The following is a 15,653-nucleotide window of genomic DNA, read 5'->3' as shown; positions in this document are numbered from 1 at the left end:
CTAGGATAGGACACTTGGATTTCCAGCACAGCAGTGTCAGCAGCTGAAGCACTTTCCCCACCATGTTTATGGCAGACATGGCCCGCCCTTTTGCTCAGGTGTCCATGAACCACGGGAAAGCTTCTGACTTCCCTCCCCTCTCGTATTCTTCCTCATGTGCATCAGATCTGTTTGCCCCATAACATGATCCAGACTTTAAAAAAGGCATTTTTTTGTCCTTACTCTTGTCCAAGACATACAGAATCATGTCTCTAGAACCTGCTCTTATAACTCAGCATCATGGAATAGACAAAAACCACTTCTCTTTGGAATTAAAAAAAAAAAAAGAAAAGAAAAAAAGAAAAAAAAAAGTGAGGGGAGGCAGAAAGTCTGTCCTGCAATCTGAAAAACTTAGAAACTTAGCTTTTAGAATCTCCAGACTGGGTTTCTTCACACTCCTTCAACATTCACCTTCCATGATAACACTGTTGCTCTGTTGCTCAGCACGTAACTTGGCTTAAAAATATCCTAGACTTTTCAAACCTCCCCAAGATACAGAAATATTCTCAATACCTGTTATATTTAATAGGTTTATGGTTGCTAGGTTCCCAGTGATTTGATCCCACCACAGAATAGTCAATGTAGTAGCCATATAAATTCTCTTCATGTTTCGGTTTATCCCATTGAACTACCACTGATGTTTTTGTATTCCTTGTGGCCACTACCCGACCAGGTGCAGATGGGACAACTAAGAAAAAGAGAGAAAACATATACTGTTATGAAATACATAAAAATAAAAGTAAGCTGAGGTAGATGCAACACCATATACTTTTAACCTATTTAATCACTACATCATTGACTTCTACTGTATTAATGTTGCTATATGATATATACTTCAGCACATTTATCTCACTGTAAGTCTGAATCCTTCTAGATGTGTGTGTGCATATATATTTATTTTTCTATTTGTTTACTTAAAGTAAACTTACTTTAAGCTATGGTGCTCCTTGTCTCATTTTATATAGGTTTTCTGAGGAGTGAGTTGTAGGAGAAAATATTTTCACATATCAGTGTGGCATACAGATATGAAAATGTTCTCTCTAAAAAGATCTCTCTCAAATGTTCTCTCTCAAATAAGAGGTTTATGTACAGTTTATGTTTCTGTAGCACTACTGCATCAGTAAGAAACGCACATAAACTGTAGAGGTGTGATATCATAAGTACTGAGAAATGCAGCCTTCCACTCAGCTAATGACAACCCCAGTTGAGAAAAGGTCAGCTTTTCAGGACAACTTGAAGCATAGGTTTGAATGCTGAGTGTTTATCCTAACTTAGCCAGATGAATTTCACAGAAGCGCAAGAACATTTCCTGGAAGGGATCTCTGGGGATCATCTGGTCCAACCTATCACTGAGAGTGGGATTATCCCCAACACTAAACTGAATTGTCAGTCATGGATTTGTCCAATTCTTGAAAACTTCTGACAATGGAGATTTCACAGCTTCCCTGCACAACCTTTTCCAGCCTTATACTCTTACACCTTTTTCACTATGAGAGTAAGTCCAACCTGAATTTACTAACCTACAATTTGTGGCTGTTGCCTTTTTTTTTTTTTTTTTTTTTTTTTGGTCATCTGGCATTGCTGAGAACAGTTTGGCACCATCACTTCATACATCACCAGACAGCAAGCGCAGCTACTTCTACCTCTCCTCACACATCAGAACCTCTAGGCCCCTGGTCATTTTGGTTGCCATTCAGTGGACCTCTCCAGTTCCTCTGCATCCATCCCTCTAGACTAAGAGAGCTAGATGTGGAACCAATACTCCAAGATCAAACTCAGCAGCACCAACAGAAGTGGATAATTTTTCCTTGAATCTGTTGACTACAGTTCTCCCAGGGTAGCATAGTACGCAGTTCAGTTTATATACAATGGAAGTTCACAGTTCATTTATACTGATCTAAACACCCTGAATGTGCGTAAATAGGACCAGAAACATCAAGATCTAAATGGAAAAAAAATCTTAGTAAGGGCCAACACACAGTCTGTACACTATAAAATATCTGTCTGAGCTTTCATAATATAAGGAACTAAGGCAGTGTCTGAGCTTTTAATGATAGGATAAGAGAGGCATTCAGCACTTGCCTACTGAAGACATTTTAGTTTCCTCAGATTAATATATTGCAGCATGAAACAAAAGAAAGACAACATTTTTTTCATTTAGTCTTTCAATCTCAAAATGAAAAATAATACTTACACACTATTGTACTTTATGTGGTAAATTCGTAAGATCAAGTGACAGAAAGGTACCTACATTTAGGGGTTTATGTTTAAGTGTCTACAAGTACATGTTCTTAAGCTACTACTATAGTCAAAGAGGACTTAATTCAGTTACCCCCAAAATATCATTTAGGGACATTTTAGAGCATTTGAGACTTCTTTTTGAAGTTGCCAGGTAGGACTCAGGAGATACTAAATACCTCTGAAATGGCAAAGTGAAAGCATTTGAAAAGGTATTAGATATCTGTTTGGCCATTTAAACTAAGCCTCTGATCAGTGGTTGGTAGAGTCCTGAAAATGATTCATCTCACCCCAATGTAGACACTCCCTAGCTAGGTGCCATAGGGCAACTTATGGCAACATCAACCACTCTGTCCTCCAGGCTCCAGTTGCCACAGTGAGAGCAGAGGCATCTAGGCCATCTGTAGATGCCTACATGGAAATACCTAAACTTAGATGTTAATCTCAAACTCAATGCTCAATTCAGTTGCACAATATTTAGTATCATTTTGTATGTCCTAGGATACTACATCCATCCTCTAGTTTCTACTCAAGAGAGAAAGCTACTCATAATTCCTGTGCAATAATTGCCATGCCCATTAAGTTGTCTCAGCTACCCTCAGGAAAGTCAAATGTCTCCATGTGCAGACAACTAAGAGGAGCCATGTGTGTCTGATGTATTTTAGCTCAGGTGGTAAACTCTATCTCTGAAAATAGACCTGCAGTTTCTCTTTAAAATAGCATCTTCTGCATTCTGCTTTCAGCTATAGCTATGATTTATTCAGAACATCTTGCATTAACCCCTAAGGGATAGCCTATTTTCTGTACTAAGTGAAATAAATACAGTCTTTTTCTTCCTTACTTTAGGGAATGTTGAATGGTTTAAATTATTTATATGCATTAATGAGACATCAAAACAAGAATACATAAAAGCAAAAGATGTTTTTATTTCATCCTGTATAGTTACAGATTAAGTTAAAGGTAACATTATATTTTTTTAAATTATGGTGTGCTGCTATGGTGACAGCTGTCAATACATAGTGCTGTTATATATGACCTTTGCAAAACTGCAAAAGTAAACCAAATGTTTGAGCAACAAGATGAATTATCACTCCCTAAATTTTCACTTGTGTTTTTTAATGTGCCCCAAGATAAATACTTCACTTCCATTTGGAATGTTACCACTGAATATCTGGACAAATTTTCTCCTGTCTCTGAAATCTACTCATCTGCAAGCCACAGGAATGCTGCACCTGCAGTAATTTGCAACTTAGAAAGAAACAAAAGGCTACCTTAGGAAGCTTAAACTGTAGAGAATTAGGTAGTATATAATTACCTGAGCCAGACAATATAATTACCTAAGTTAGCGATTAACCTGTATTACCCTATTTTTAACAAGTCACATTAGTAGAGCTCTCTGAAGAATGAGTAACTAAAATTCATTTACTTTTTTAAACAATTCTTGGTCTCAACAAGGAGTCTTGTGATCATTAGGAAAGTTTTTGAATGTTTCTAAAATTTAGCATCTTGGTTCATAGTATTGAACACAAATCTATTTGATTAATATTATCATTATACTAATCTCATTAGAATGAGTGTTGCCTATTTCCATTTTGCAAAGTATCAATTATATTTAATATTAATGCTTTATAATTGATGTCTTACCAACAGTATCTTGTGGTTGAATAGGTTCTGTGATTTCAGATGGATCACTGATGCCATGTTTATTTGCTGACAAGACTCGGAAAACATATGATTTTCCTTCTGCAAGGTCAAACACTGCATAGCGAGGAGATTTTACTGCAACTTGTGCATTGACTCTTTGCCAGCTTCCACTGCCAACCATGGACTAGAAGAAAAGAAAAAAGAAAAAAAAAAAAAGCTGTGACTCACTTCTGTGAACTGTCAAAAAATGAACATATTGCTGCATTGCATCCTGTCATTAATTTATTTAAGACCTATAAGAGAAGGATCACTCTCAAACGCCTCACTTTAACATATGCAAATTCTCATAGCTCAAGCATACCATTACTCTACAAAAAAGTCTGAATACCTCACTGTCTCCCTGCCTGTCTAGGCTTCAATATATGTACACTTGTACATACAGCTAGTCTTCAGTTAGAGCCATGACCGTCAATTTGATTGGTCCCAAAAGAATTACTCTCATGTCCTGCAAAACTCACTTGAACACTCAAAGGTTTGGTATAAAGCCAGCAAATCGTAATCCAAATTCTGCAGAAAGGTAGGGTGGGGGATGTTCCTTCAGTTACTGCTTTATCTTTATGTATTCTGTTGAGTAAGGTCATGTCCCTAAAGGCATTCATCAAATGAAATAATTACTTTTGAATATTCTCAATGCAGCAGCTGAGCTAATCATCATCACAACTGCACATGGAAGAGAGCCAGCACACCAGCACTCTGAGGGAAGTCTGCTGTCCATCAGGTTCCCCAGATAAACTGTTGACCCAAAACAAAAATTAGTCATGGAATCTTTGAGCAAATTTAGTAAAACCCAAGTGCCCAGTAAATAGCCTAAATAAAATTTCCTTCGAGCACAGAAAGGTGCATACAAATCAAATGTTCATAAAATTTTGGAACAGAGAGTCTGGGAACAAAGCTCAATAGACTGTGAACCTCTTAGAGGAGGAAAAGTGTTTCATGGGTGCTTGGAAACTACTCTATATATAATAAGGCCTACCATAGATAAATAATAAAAATGTAAACAGCTGGAGCCCATATACCAATATCTTTTTCATAGATATTGAACCCGCTGTTATCAATAGGAAAAAAAAAGAAATATAACATCCATTCTCTTCATAATAAAAAGTGAGAAAATATGAAATAAACATGATTTTGTCATATATTTTATTTTCTGGAATGAAAAATGTTAATTTTTGCATTTCATTTTGACAGAGGAAAGAATCAACATGACATTTTAGTCTGCAGTTTGCTTTGATTTATCAGTTAAATAATGATTTTAAGGGAACATTGCTTTACAGCATAGAAAACTCATTTCCATTTTGTGTTTCTTGAAGCCTTTAGAAATTAATTGTTATTCTTCAGGACTGAGTCTTCTTTATTTGAAATAAATTAATTAGAAATTGTGCTTTTCTAAATTAACAGATGACTATGAAAAGCAAAAAAAACAAACATTCCTTTATGAACTGACTGAGCTATTCATATATATGTTATTTATATTAAAAAATATTTTAGATTCAAGTATTAATTAGTATGATGAACTTTTTTTCTAATAACAGCCTTTTAGTGCTCATTCTCACTTTCCCTCAGTAAGTTTGGCATTTAATTAAGACTTGTTTGTTTGTCTTTGTCATTGCTCTATACTGTTTCTGGAACTATAAAAAGCGATTTCTGTAAAACAAGCATATATATATATTTTCCAATTCATACATTTAGAATTAAATTCAGCTAACCAAGTGTAGGTGTTCACTGAATGAAAATCTACATCTTAGCTTTTTATCTTGGCTATTTCTGCATATTCTAGAAACAACGAGGTATTTGCACACCAAGATCTGGTTCAAAATCCTTAAACGCGTATGCTTGAAATTTATAGATAATAGCAGAGGTATGCAGCTAGGAATAAGTATAAGGAAGACATGCTATTTTATCGCACAGAATTAAAATAGATACTTATTTCTATAATAATTTTCTTTACTTCTTTCGAATGTGAAATGCAGAGTGGGAGAAATCATGGACATGCTTGCTGGAAAATTTAACTAGTGACTGGACTTCACTTTACACCTATTTGTTCTACATCCAGCAGTTAATGGATGATGAAGAATGTGGAGATAGGCTACAAAGGTCTTTTGAAGTGTAGATTTTGATGTGACTGAAAAGAAAGAGGCAAGATGAGGGCTGCAAAAAGAGGAGTGATGTGAGCTGAATGACTGGCTGGGAAATGAACTTTGGAGGAATGTGCTGAACAGATGTGAGAAGAGAAAAAAATGTGTGGTAAGGGCTTGAGAAAAGGCTGTTACAATATTCAAGATGCAAATTGAACATGTGGCAGTTTTAAGGGCAGTTTTAGTGCTTGTGGATCATTAAGAGGTGGCATATGCTACAGGCATAATTCATAAAAACTAAGTTTAGTTTGGTATGTAAGAGTTTTAGAGGTCAGGTATGAGGCCCAACTTACTGGGGCAACTTTACAGCAAGAAGGAAAGATTGTGACCTCTGGCTGTAATCCAACATACTTAATTTAGAAACCTGGCTCAGGGACAGATGTATCTAAATCTTAGTAGCTTAGATGGGAGAAGAACAAACCTCTCCTACTGTGATCACTGAAGTCCCCTGTCAAGTCAGGGGAGCAAAGCAGCCATGAAGACTACTAGGGAGCAGTGAACCTGAGACAGGCATCTGCCTCTCCGCTGACCTTGCAGGGAATAGATTGGAAATGTCAGGGTGTAGCAGAGGGTGCCATAAGCATGCAAAAAGGAAAGTAAGGATCAAATTATGAGTCACCATTTATTCCTTGCTGTACCACAGGACTACCAGAAACTTTTCCTTAATATAGTCAGACTGCAAACTTCCACTCTTGCCTGTAAGACTGCAAAATCTTAAGATGTTTCTTTTCCAGTCAACCACTACCTTAAGTATGTAGTTTTCCCTCAGTTTAGACAGCAGTAAGCAAACAGCACAGGGGCATCCTTTTCCCCAGACCTTGAATTCCAATGCTCATTAAATCATGTAATAAGACATTCAATTGTCTGTGCTTCTCTAACATTCCATTACCAAATCCTGCAAGACCTCAGAAAGTGTTTTATTGTTTATTCTGTAGTTCTAAAAATGAGTTAGACACAGCAATGAAACACCTTATAGTCAAGTGCCACTGTACAGTACGGTACCTTCTCAATGAAATACGTCACTGGCTCCCTGCCACGGGGAACAGGTGGATCCCAGCTGAGTACAACATAGGTTTTGCTGATTTCTGAAGCATGTACATTGGTGGGAGGGCCCGGAATCTGAATATCACCTGGAAGAGCGATAGATGTAGCAAGTGTTAAACAGCAGATTAACCCCTGGGTCAGCACTCATGCTACAGCTCATCTTTCTCATCTCCCACCCTGCAATGCAGTGCTCAGCTATTAGGGGCTGCGATATCATCTGCCGAGTTCAGTTGATCACTTCAACTAATTTTTGAGAAATAAAGCATCAGTATTAAAAGCTAGTTTTTTACTTTTTTTCAGTAGAAGTTAAATACGCCCCCACAAAATCTGTGCATTTGTCATTTTCTTTGATAGCATTTGAATTACTTCTATCTGCTGGGCAGACTACCTTGGAAAAAACCTACTCACTACGTGCAAAGGAGATATTTTTTGATAGAAGACTGAAGTCTAAAGAGTTATTATGAGAAAATAGACTGGAAGAAGATATCTGGAAGGGAAGTACAGTAAGGAGAAAACCAGCTTGAAACAAAGCAAAAAGCAGAAAAAAAAAAGCAGAACCTATTAGCAATGTACCCTGTAAGGTGATGGTATCACCAGCCATATAGTCTAAAGAACTTCTAGAGACTGTGGAACAAAGACAAAAATTATGTCACCAGCCCACTGGTGACTCCATCTGTTGGAGTGTCCTGATCAAAGCCCTTTCCCTACAGTCCCACCTGCAGGGTTGGCAGGAACTCGAGGCCTGTGCAGGCTGGAGGAATTCATTGTGGCCCTTTGTGGTCAGTCACCTACCACAGCGTAAGAGGAAGCCATTTTCACTACCTGAGGAATTTCAATGGTGTAAAACAACACTGGAGGGCAGTGGGTCCTACCTATGAGAGACCACTTGAGGAACAGCTACACAGCCCTGAAGAAGATACCTCTTGTTAATAGGTCAGAAAGTGTAATTCAGCAGATACTTTTTTTTTTTTTTTTTTTAAGGCTTGCAATAGAGAAAGAAAAAATTTTTGTTCTTTTAAGGTACATTTTGCCACTTCTCAGGCTAGCAAGGAGCGTATTTCCTCTCAATGCTCAGGATTTGTCATAAAAAAAAGAGAAAAATGTTTCAGTAATAATCTCTAAATCAGGGATGTGATGTTTTAACAGTTTATAAACATCTGTAGAACCAACCAGGCTCAAAATGTAGACTGCAGCTATTTCATCATACCCATTTCCCAAATAAAAGCCCATTTTTTTAAAGCAAACTGATATATCCAAAGAAAAATTATTTTCTCTCAATGCTTTCTATGTTTGATTTCCTACAAATACACTTTTTCTTTAAGAAAGACCCATGAATCACCTCAGTTTAAGACAAAAATGCCTACAAAGCCAAGAAAATTACGATAATCCTTCACAGCATAATGCATAAAGTAAAAAGGTTTCCAATCGGTTCCACATAAGTAAATCTCAACATGTTTTCTTACATCCCTGAAAACCCCAAAGCTGACATAATTGGTAATGATATAACAGGATGGTACAGCCTGCTCTCCCAGAATGGAAGGTTATCCAGCACATTTGTGACCTATGAGATCATTTTTTCAGAAGTGGTCTCCAATCTTGCAGATGAAAGTAATGATCTATAAAAGCAATGGTATTTGGATATTCATACTCTTTTATTAAGTATGCACATTCATGTAACAGAAATCCAAATATCATTATTCATGCTTGTGCCAGAGTGGCTATTTAATGCCTCTGATCATTCTCAGGCAATCCTGAGAGCAGGAGTATGTTCTGTGAAGCCAAACAAGTAAGATAAATGTATTCTGATCCTATAATGTGATTCTGATCCTAGAATACCCATATCAATTCATTTAGGGTACCACTGTAAAAACAGAGGAACTTCACATGTCCTGCCTGTGCACCGGTGAAACCATTTAATGTCTGATTTTTCTTCAAATTACACCTGTTATCCAGTGGTTTCTCTTTTACTATATTATTATTGGCATTACAGGTTTATGACATTTGTGAAAGGAAGTGGACAGACTTTCTTTTTTTACTACTGAGCCCGTAGAGTTAATATTTTTGACAGTTTAAGTGAAAAGGTCATTATCCAAGCCAAAAAACCCCAAGCCTACTACATATAGAAACAACCAAAGGCAGAAGAAATTCAGCTTTATCTCAAAAATTGGCAGTGATCTCTCCAGTTCTCCTGAGGAAAAACAAAATTTAGTATATAACCTTAACCTTAAGAACAACCTCTCTATTCAGATAGATATATTAATTAAAGAATCAAGATGGACTGCATAAATTTTTATGAAAATGGAAATAACTTGCTCAGGTCATCAAATTCAGACTAAAAAGGGTATATTTAACTCCCAGAAGGATAGGAAGAAGGGACATGTGTGCAATCACATGCAGTGTTTAGCTGTTTAACTCAGCTTAGTACTAGCCAAAGTGAAAAGGTAAGGAGATACTGTTTGCACATAATTGAAGTAGTGCTGTTAAGAGTGTGGTGTTCTCTGTTCTTTTAGACCTCACCCTTTACTTGTATTCTCTCAGCCTTGCAAGCCAGAATATCTGTCTTTATTTATATTATAGAGTTTGCTCAGTAGGTGGATCTCTTTTCACGCTATGCTTTTCTAATTATAATGATAAATTTCTGGAATATAAACAGATATACTGAAATCATAGAAATTCTACATACCTTCAAGATCATCCTTACTGATCACAATCTTTCGTCCTTCATCCACATGAATAGCTGTTGATCAAAATATTCAATTAGTTTATTGAAACAGTTCAATATATTTACAAATTTTGCAAATTATTGCTCATCACCTGCTTGAAAACCCATACGCCTTTATTTCTATAACCCTGTTATTAAATCTTTCTCCAGATGGAGTCAATTCAAAGGCATACACAGGTTCATTCATTTTGATAGGAAAACAGCATGGTAAAACAGTGCTATTTAAAGATGTGCTAAAAACCAAGAATCATAGTCACAGTAGATAGATTCAATTATGTGGCAGATTAGTAAACAATTGTATAATGAATTGGATTTTTGTTATAGGAATTAAGCATAAAGCTAATGGAAACACAGCATATTCAAATCAGATTTTACAAGCAATATTGAGGCAGTGTTCTGCAGTTTTCATAATGAGGTTAATTCCCCTTTGAGTAAAAGGAGCACACAAAACAGAAGATGTGCAAGAACATAATATATGGAACCTGCACAGGGGTTTAGGACAAGGCTAAATCAATAAAATTACTCCCCAGAGCAAGCCAGCTTACTCTATTCCTGCAGATGTTCTCATAAGGCTCCTTTGCAGACTGCAGTGGCCTTGAGCACAAGACCAGCTTTCAGAAAGAGCTTGTTCATTAGATTGAATTTTTCAATATGTCAGAAAAGTCACAATATCAGAGACACCAAAACCTGTATCACGGGGGGCTTTGTGCCAGTACTGGTGGTTTATTTAGGGGGAAAAAAAAAAAAAAAAAAAAAAAAAGTGGATAAAACAACAGTCTGTGGGCCAGTAAATTCAGATGACAATTTTTCTTTTTTTCTTCAACTAGAACAGACGTATTCAATAGCTTTTTCAAAAGTTACTACCAGCAAACTTAGAAGTTTAAGAGATTTGAGGGCCCATCTCCCAGTGCAAATGATATAAACTTCCAGGGCATATCAGCTCTTTTGAAAACGTTGCTCCTTGTGATAATAAGAGTCTTTATTTAAAGATAAGTAAAACTATAATTGAGATGGAGTCCCCAGGTCCTGCCAAATTGCCTGTATGGACCTTGCCATTCCAACTACATCCCCTGCCCTGATATTAGTGAGATATTTAATCAAAGGAAGAAATCAACTCTGCTCCTTCAGCTAACTAGCAAACAGAATCTTAAAAATGTATATATATTCAACATCTGTTTCAGCCCTGCATAACGTACTTTGTGTTCTCTCCAGGTCAACAGGGTCAAGAGCTGCAACTGGTTCAGAGGCTCGCGAAGGCCTGCTGATGCCAGCACTGTTCACTGCTCTCACACGGAATATGTAAGACCGTCCCTCGTAAAGACCAGTCACAGGATACTTGCAGATTTTTACAGGAGCATCATTGCACTGGACCCAGTTTTCCAAACCTACTTCACACCTTGGAGTAAAAGAGGACAGCATTTGTCAGTATCATCACACAACAAATATATATCATCCTACACACACCGAGTCAGAATCACAGAAGTCATCCTCACTAAGCTGAGGAACTAAACCCTACACCTCATTAATGAAAGTCATGCACTTTATACGCACTTTCCTCTAATCAGACAGCCAATTCCTACCTTGCTCATATTTATTCATAATATAATTGCAAAGGTCATTTTTCTTGCGTGGCTTTTGGCCTTTTCAACTCTCTCTGCTTCCCTTCCATTTGGTTTTCTTCCTTGTCATGTAAAGAATAAGTTATTCACTTTTATTTTTAACAAACATGCATCTCCACAGAACATGCAAAACACTTAATCTTTTCCATCTCTTTCTTGCCGTATTTTAATTTTTGTGCTTTTCCCTCCAGCAATCGTTGGGCCACAGAGTGTAGGAGTCATCAAGAAGCACAGTGATGTCCTCACACTGGCTCCTTTGTGTGTACATACCTGGTTTGTGTCCTACTGCTATACACCTCTGTGGAGAAGAATGTCTTTTGCCCTGACAGTACCAGGAAAAATGGTGTCATGATCAAGGGCTCCTTGTCACTGCACTAATCCAAGCAAAATGTCAAAAGGCACAAAATAGGTGAAATATTCCCATGATCTATGCACTATACAAATTGGCTGTAAGTGGTAGAGTCCCCAGGGCTTAAGTTAATTTCCTCATACTGACTGCCATTCATAAGCAAACATTTTCCAGCAATTCCCAGACAGTTGTCACTGAACTAGACCAAATTACGGGGCAGCAAATAGCAATGAGCTGCAAATGATTTTAAGTGTAGAGCAGTATACATTATTAAATCATTTCAGTAATGTTTTTGCTGACTGACAGTTTCAGACACTAAGGATCAGATGTTCTGCTCTGGCTACAAGGGGCAAGCATGCACTTCAGTGGGAAAGACATGCAAAACAGCATCTGGATCCCTGGCTGCCTACACTCAGCTGAAACTACAGCAAAGTGCAAAGGACACTGAAGGAGAGAGGTCTGCCAGTCTGATTTAAACTACCACCTCCTGGGAGCCCATGCCTTGAGCTCCTGGTGTACCATAGTTAAAGGCAGGAATAAAAAGATAATGTAATAACTCCTAGATTTCAGCTATTGCAGTATACAGATTAAAGAGACTAAATCTAATTCAAGATGCTCACAGATTTTGGTGTCTATAAATTAAATATTACCAAGGCTCACTCTCTGATTTGGCCACATCCACACTATTGAACATTTTTAGTGTCTGATAAAGTGTGGCTGCCTGCAAATGATTACTGGGAAATGCCCCAAGCCGTTACGAACTCCCAGATTGTGCCCAGAATTGCCAGGGAAGGTACTAGATCATCGGGGCTAAAAGTTTGTCAAGGAACAATCTAGTAATTTAACAGTAGGACACTGAATTCCACTGTTTAGGATCTGTAAAAATATATCCAAAGAACCCATGCATTGAAGGATATAATGATAATATTTTTTCTTCAGTGTATACATGTTTTTGAAATTAACAAAATTAAATAGATCATAATGTTTACATACTTGTCAACAAAATATCCAATGACTGGGTTCACATTGGTTGTGTTTGGTGGCTTCCAGGTAACGATTACATAGTCTCTGTTAGCATCATGACATTTAACATCCATCGGTGCCCCTGGTGCTCCCGCAATCAATGCATCAGCATCTGGACCACAAATAAAAATAAATCAGTTTTGATCCTGACTCCTCTGAAATCCACTACAAAGACAAAAAGGAAGATTTCCAGCTCACTGTGCTATTTGTTTATATGAATGGGAGCCCAAAGATTTAATTATATGCTAATTCACTGCAATAATGAATCAGGCCCATAATGTCCATATCTCAACATAGATAAAAATGTTCAGGGACATTTTTGAGGACAGAAAAGCAATTTAGGCATGAAATATCTATTACTTTTCATGAGAATTAAAAGCCCAACTACCCCATGTGCTTTTGATACTCTGTCATACTGAAACCTGTGGCTCAGTGTGTTGTTGACCAGACCAAGGTACTCAGTAAAGAACATGCAGCTGAGGAAAATAAACCTCTCAAGGAACAAACAATTTGCAAACTCCCAGTACATTTCTAAGGCTACTTTTTATTTAAAGTCTTACAATACCAACAGGCAGAAGTAATCAATGTTCCACCCTTAAGACATTCTTCTGTGGCTTCATTTTGAGAGAGGTTTTGGCTGATGTGGACTCAAACTCCTAATGAAGTTTCCTATCAGGTAAAGTTCCCTCCCTTTAAAAAAGGTTTCTATGACACAAAAACATAGAATAGAGTCTAAAACATGAATAGAGTCTATATTTATAGAGTCTAATCACAATCAGTTGTGAGACGGCTGGTGCTCAGTATCAGATCACAGTCTACATGAAAAAAAGGAAAAAAGAAAGGCCAACAGATGGCATAGCTGAAGTCCAGAGTCCTCTACATGCAAAGGGATCAGACATAGAATAAAATGAACAATAGAGGTACCTAAAATTGACCCACCACTACAACAAAAACTCTTTCACCTGGGTGCTTTCTTTCTTAGGAGGTAACTGCGAAATAGAAAACTTTAGCAAATTGTTTCCAATTAGATCAGGTTGGCAGAGTGGCTTGTTCAGGACATATTGCAAAGCTGATGAAGCCCTTGCACTAGTCCAGTGATGAAGATGGATCTCAACTCCTTAAAAAAACATTCTTGTCCCTCCACCCCACACAAACTGTCTGGATGACATTTCTGCAAGACACATGTGTCCCAATGCATTTCCAAGAACAAGGTTTAAAATCAATACAGCTCCGATGCCTTCAGTGAGGTTGCTCCAGTTTGCCACCATGAAGGATGTTATCCAATGTATTTAAGTGAGCCAGACACATTTTCATCTTTCAATGAAATAATAAAAAAGTGAAAACTAAGTTCAGCTCACAGGTGCATGTGGAAGCTTATTCTCACTTCACTGAGAGATGTGCATGCAAATGTGAGGAAAAATTCTGACCTTCATTCTATTTTAATACTTTTTCCTCCTTTTATCTATGTCCCTTGTGAAAACTGTATTTCTTCAGTGAGCTAATTTCTTACTTCGTTTCTCTGATTATTGAGATGACTATGACTGCTATAGTAGTGGGAATATTTCTTTTGCTTTCTCCTGTGTCTCCTCCTAAGGTCAGGCACAAGATATGAGAATGTCCAAAAAGGCTCATTCCCAGTTGGCAGTCTCTAGAGCTAAAACCATCACAGTGAGGACTGGCAGTATGCAAAGACATTTATTTCCTACTGGGAAAGGAGACAAGAAACAAGAAAGAAACAAGCTGTTTCTTCACAAGAATGATTTATCTGGTTCTTCAGAAAAGAAAACTTCCTTAGGAGTATGCTCCTCTTGAAGTTCCCCATTCATGTGAATTGACTGGTTTTTTCTAGCACAGACTACTACATAAATAAAACAAATTACTATGAAATACCATAAGGCTGGATTCCTTTTGTACTTAAGTTATTACATAGAATTGTTTAATAAAACTAATCTTCCTACTGTTCTTTTTAATTTCTCCCCAAGAAACAGATGAAAAGTTTACCTCTGACAAACAGGTATGCACTGTATTCACTCACACCACCTTTTGTAACCATGCGCAGAGTGTATAAACCTTCATCATCTTTGTTCAGATGGGTAAAGGACAGAGCGGCCTGGCCTTCTCCAAAATACAGCTTCGTCCACTTGGACTCCTTTATCAGCACATCTGGAAGAGAAGATCCATCAGACATGTTACTATGCTGGTCAGAATAACTACATCCTAGTGCAGCTCTGTGTTAATCAGGGGCACAAAGAAACCTTTATCCCAGTGTTATTCAAAGTGATGGTGCTTTGATGCTATAGAGAGCTGCATCTCTCTAAACTTATTTCATCAGTGAACTTTGGAGGATATGAGGTCTCAGACTACCATATGCAGTGCCAACAACAGAATTTCCGTCATCGTAATTTTTAATATGTTGGCAGAGAAAAATATTATCCACATTGCAACAATGACATGAAAACCTGCCATACCCTGTAATGAATGCAGGGTGGAACTTTGTTTCATTTTTAATAAGTTTTGCTACCTATTCAGGTCAAAAGTCAGATTGCTTGATATCCTCCTACAAGTTTAAGACCAGATTTCAGTTTAATCTGAAGACTGCTATAAATGTACACTAAATTCAAATCTTCAAGGCATGCCTATTGAGAAGTGAATAAAATTATATTTGAATTTCTCACAGGTGAGAGGTGATGACCCATGATTAATGCAAATTAATCTGATTGCCTAGGGAAACCACAGCAAAAGAATGAGCAGGATATTTTATGCTAGCCAAGGGACTTTCT

The 15,653-nt window shown here is 37.3% G+C and overlaps 1 protein-coding gene across 1 annotated transcript in view; it reads right to left on the bottom strand.

The window, feature by feature from the left end:
* MYOM2 (myomesin 2) overlaps nucleotides 1–15,653 on the bottom strand; it is a gene marked incomplete at both ends in the record, with an annotated part of 74,046 nt that overhangs the window by 40,508 nt on the left and 17,885 nt on the right. Inside the window, 7 exons of the mRNA XM_080342966.1 lie at nucleotides 553–727; nucleotides 3,922–4,105; nucleotides 7,119–7,246; nucleotides 9,844–9,897; nucleotides 11,079–11,278; nucleotides 12,844–12,985; nucleotides 14,875–15,036. Coding sequence (XP_080199092.1) covers nucleotides 553–727; nucleotides 3,922–4,105; nucleotides 7,119–7,246; nucleotides 9,844–9,897; nucleotides 11,079–11,278; nucleotides 12,844–12,985; nucleotides 14,875–15,036 — 1,045 coding nt within the window. The remainder of the gene's footprint in view (nucleotides 1–552; nucleotides 728–3,921; nucleotides 4,106–7,118; nucleotides 7,247–9,843; nucleotides 9,898–11,078; nucleotides 11,279–12,843; nucleotides 12,986–14,874; nucleotides 15,037–15,653) is intronic.

The sequence above is a fragment of the Nesoenas mayeri genome, assembly GCF_963082525.1.
Source record: "Nesoenas mayeri genome assembly, chromosome: 3".
NCBI classification, from domain to species: domain Eukaryota; kingdom Metazoa; phylum Chordata; class Aves; order Columbiformes; family Columbidae; genus Nesoenas; species Nesoenas mayeri.
Note: the sequence above shows the minus strand (reverse complement) of the source record. Positions and strands in the feature narration are given on the sequence as shown.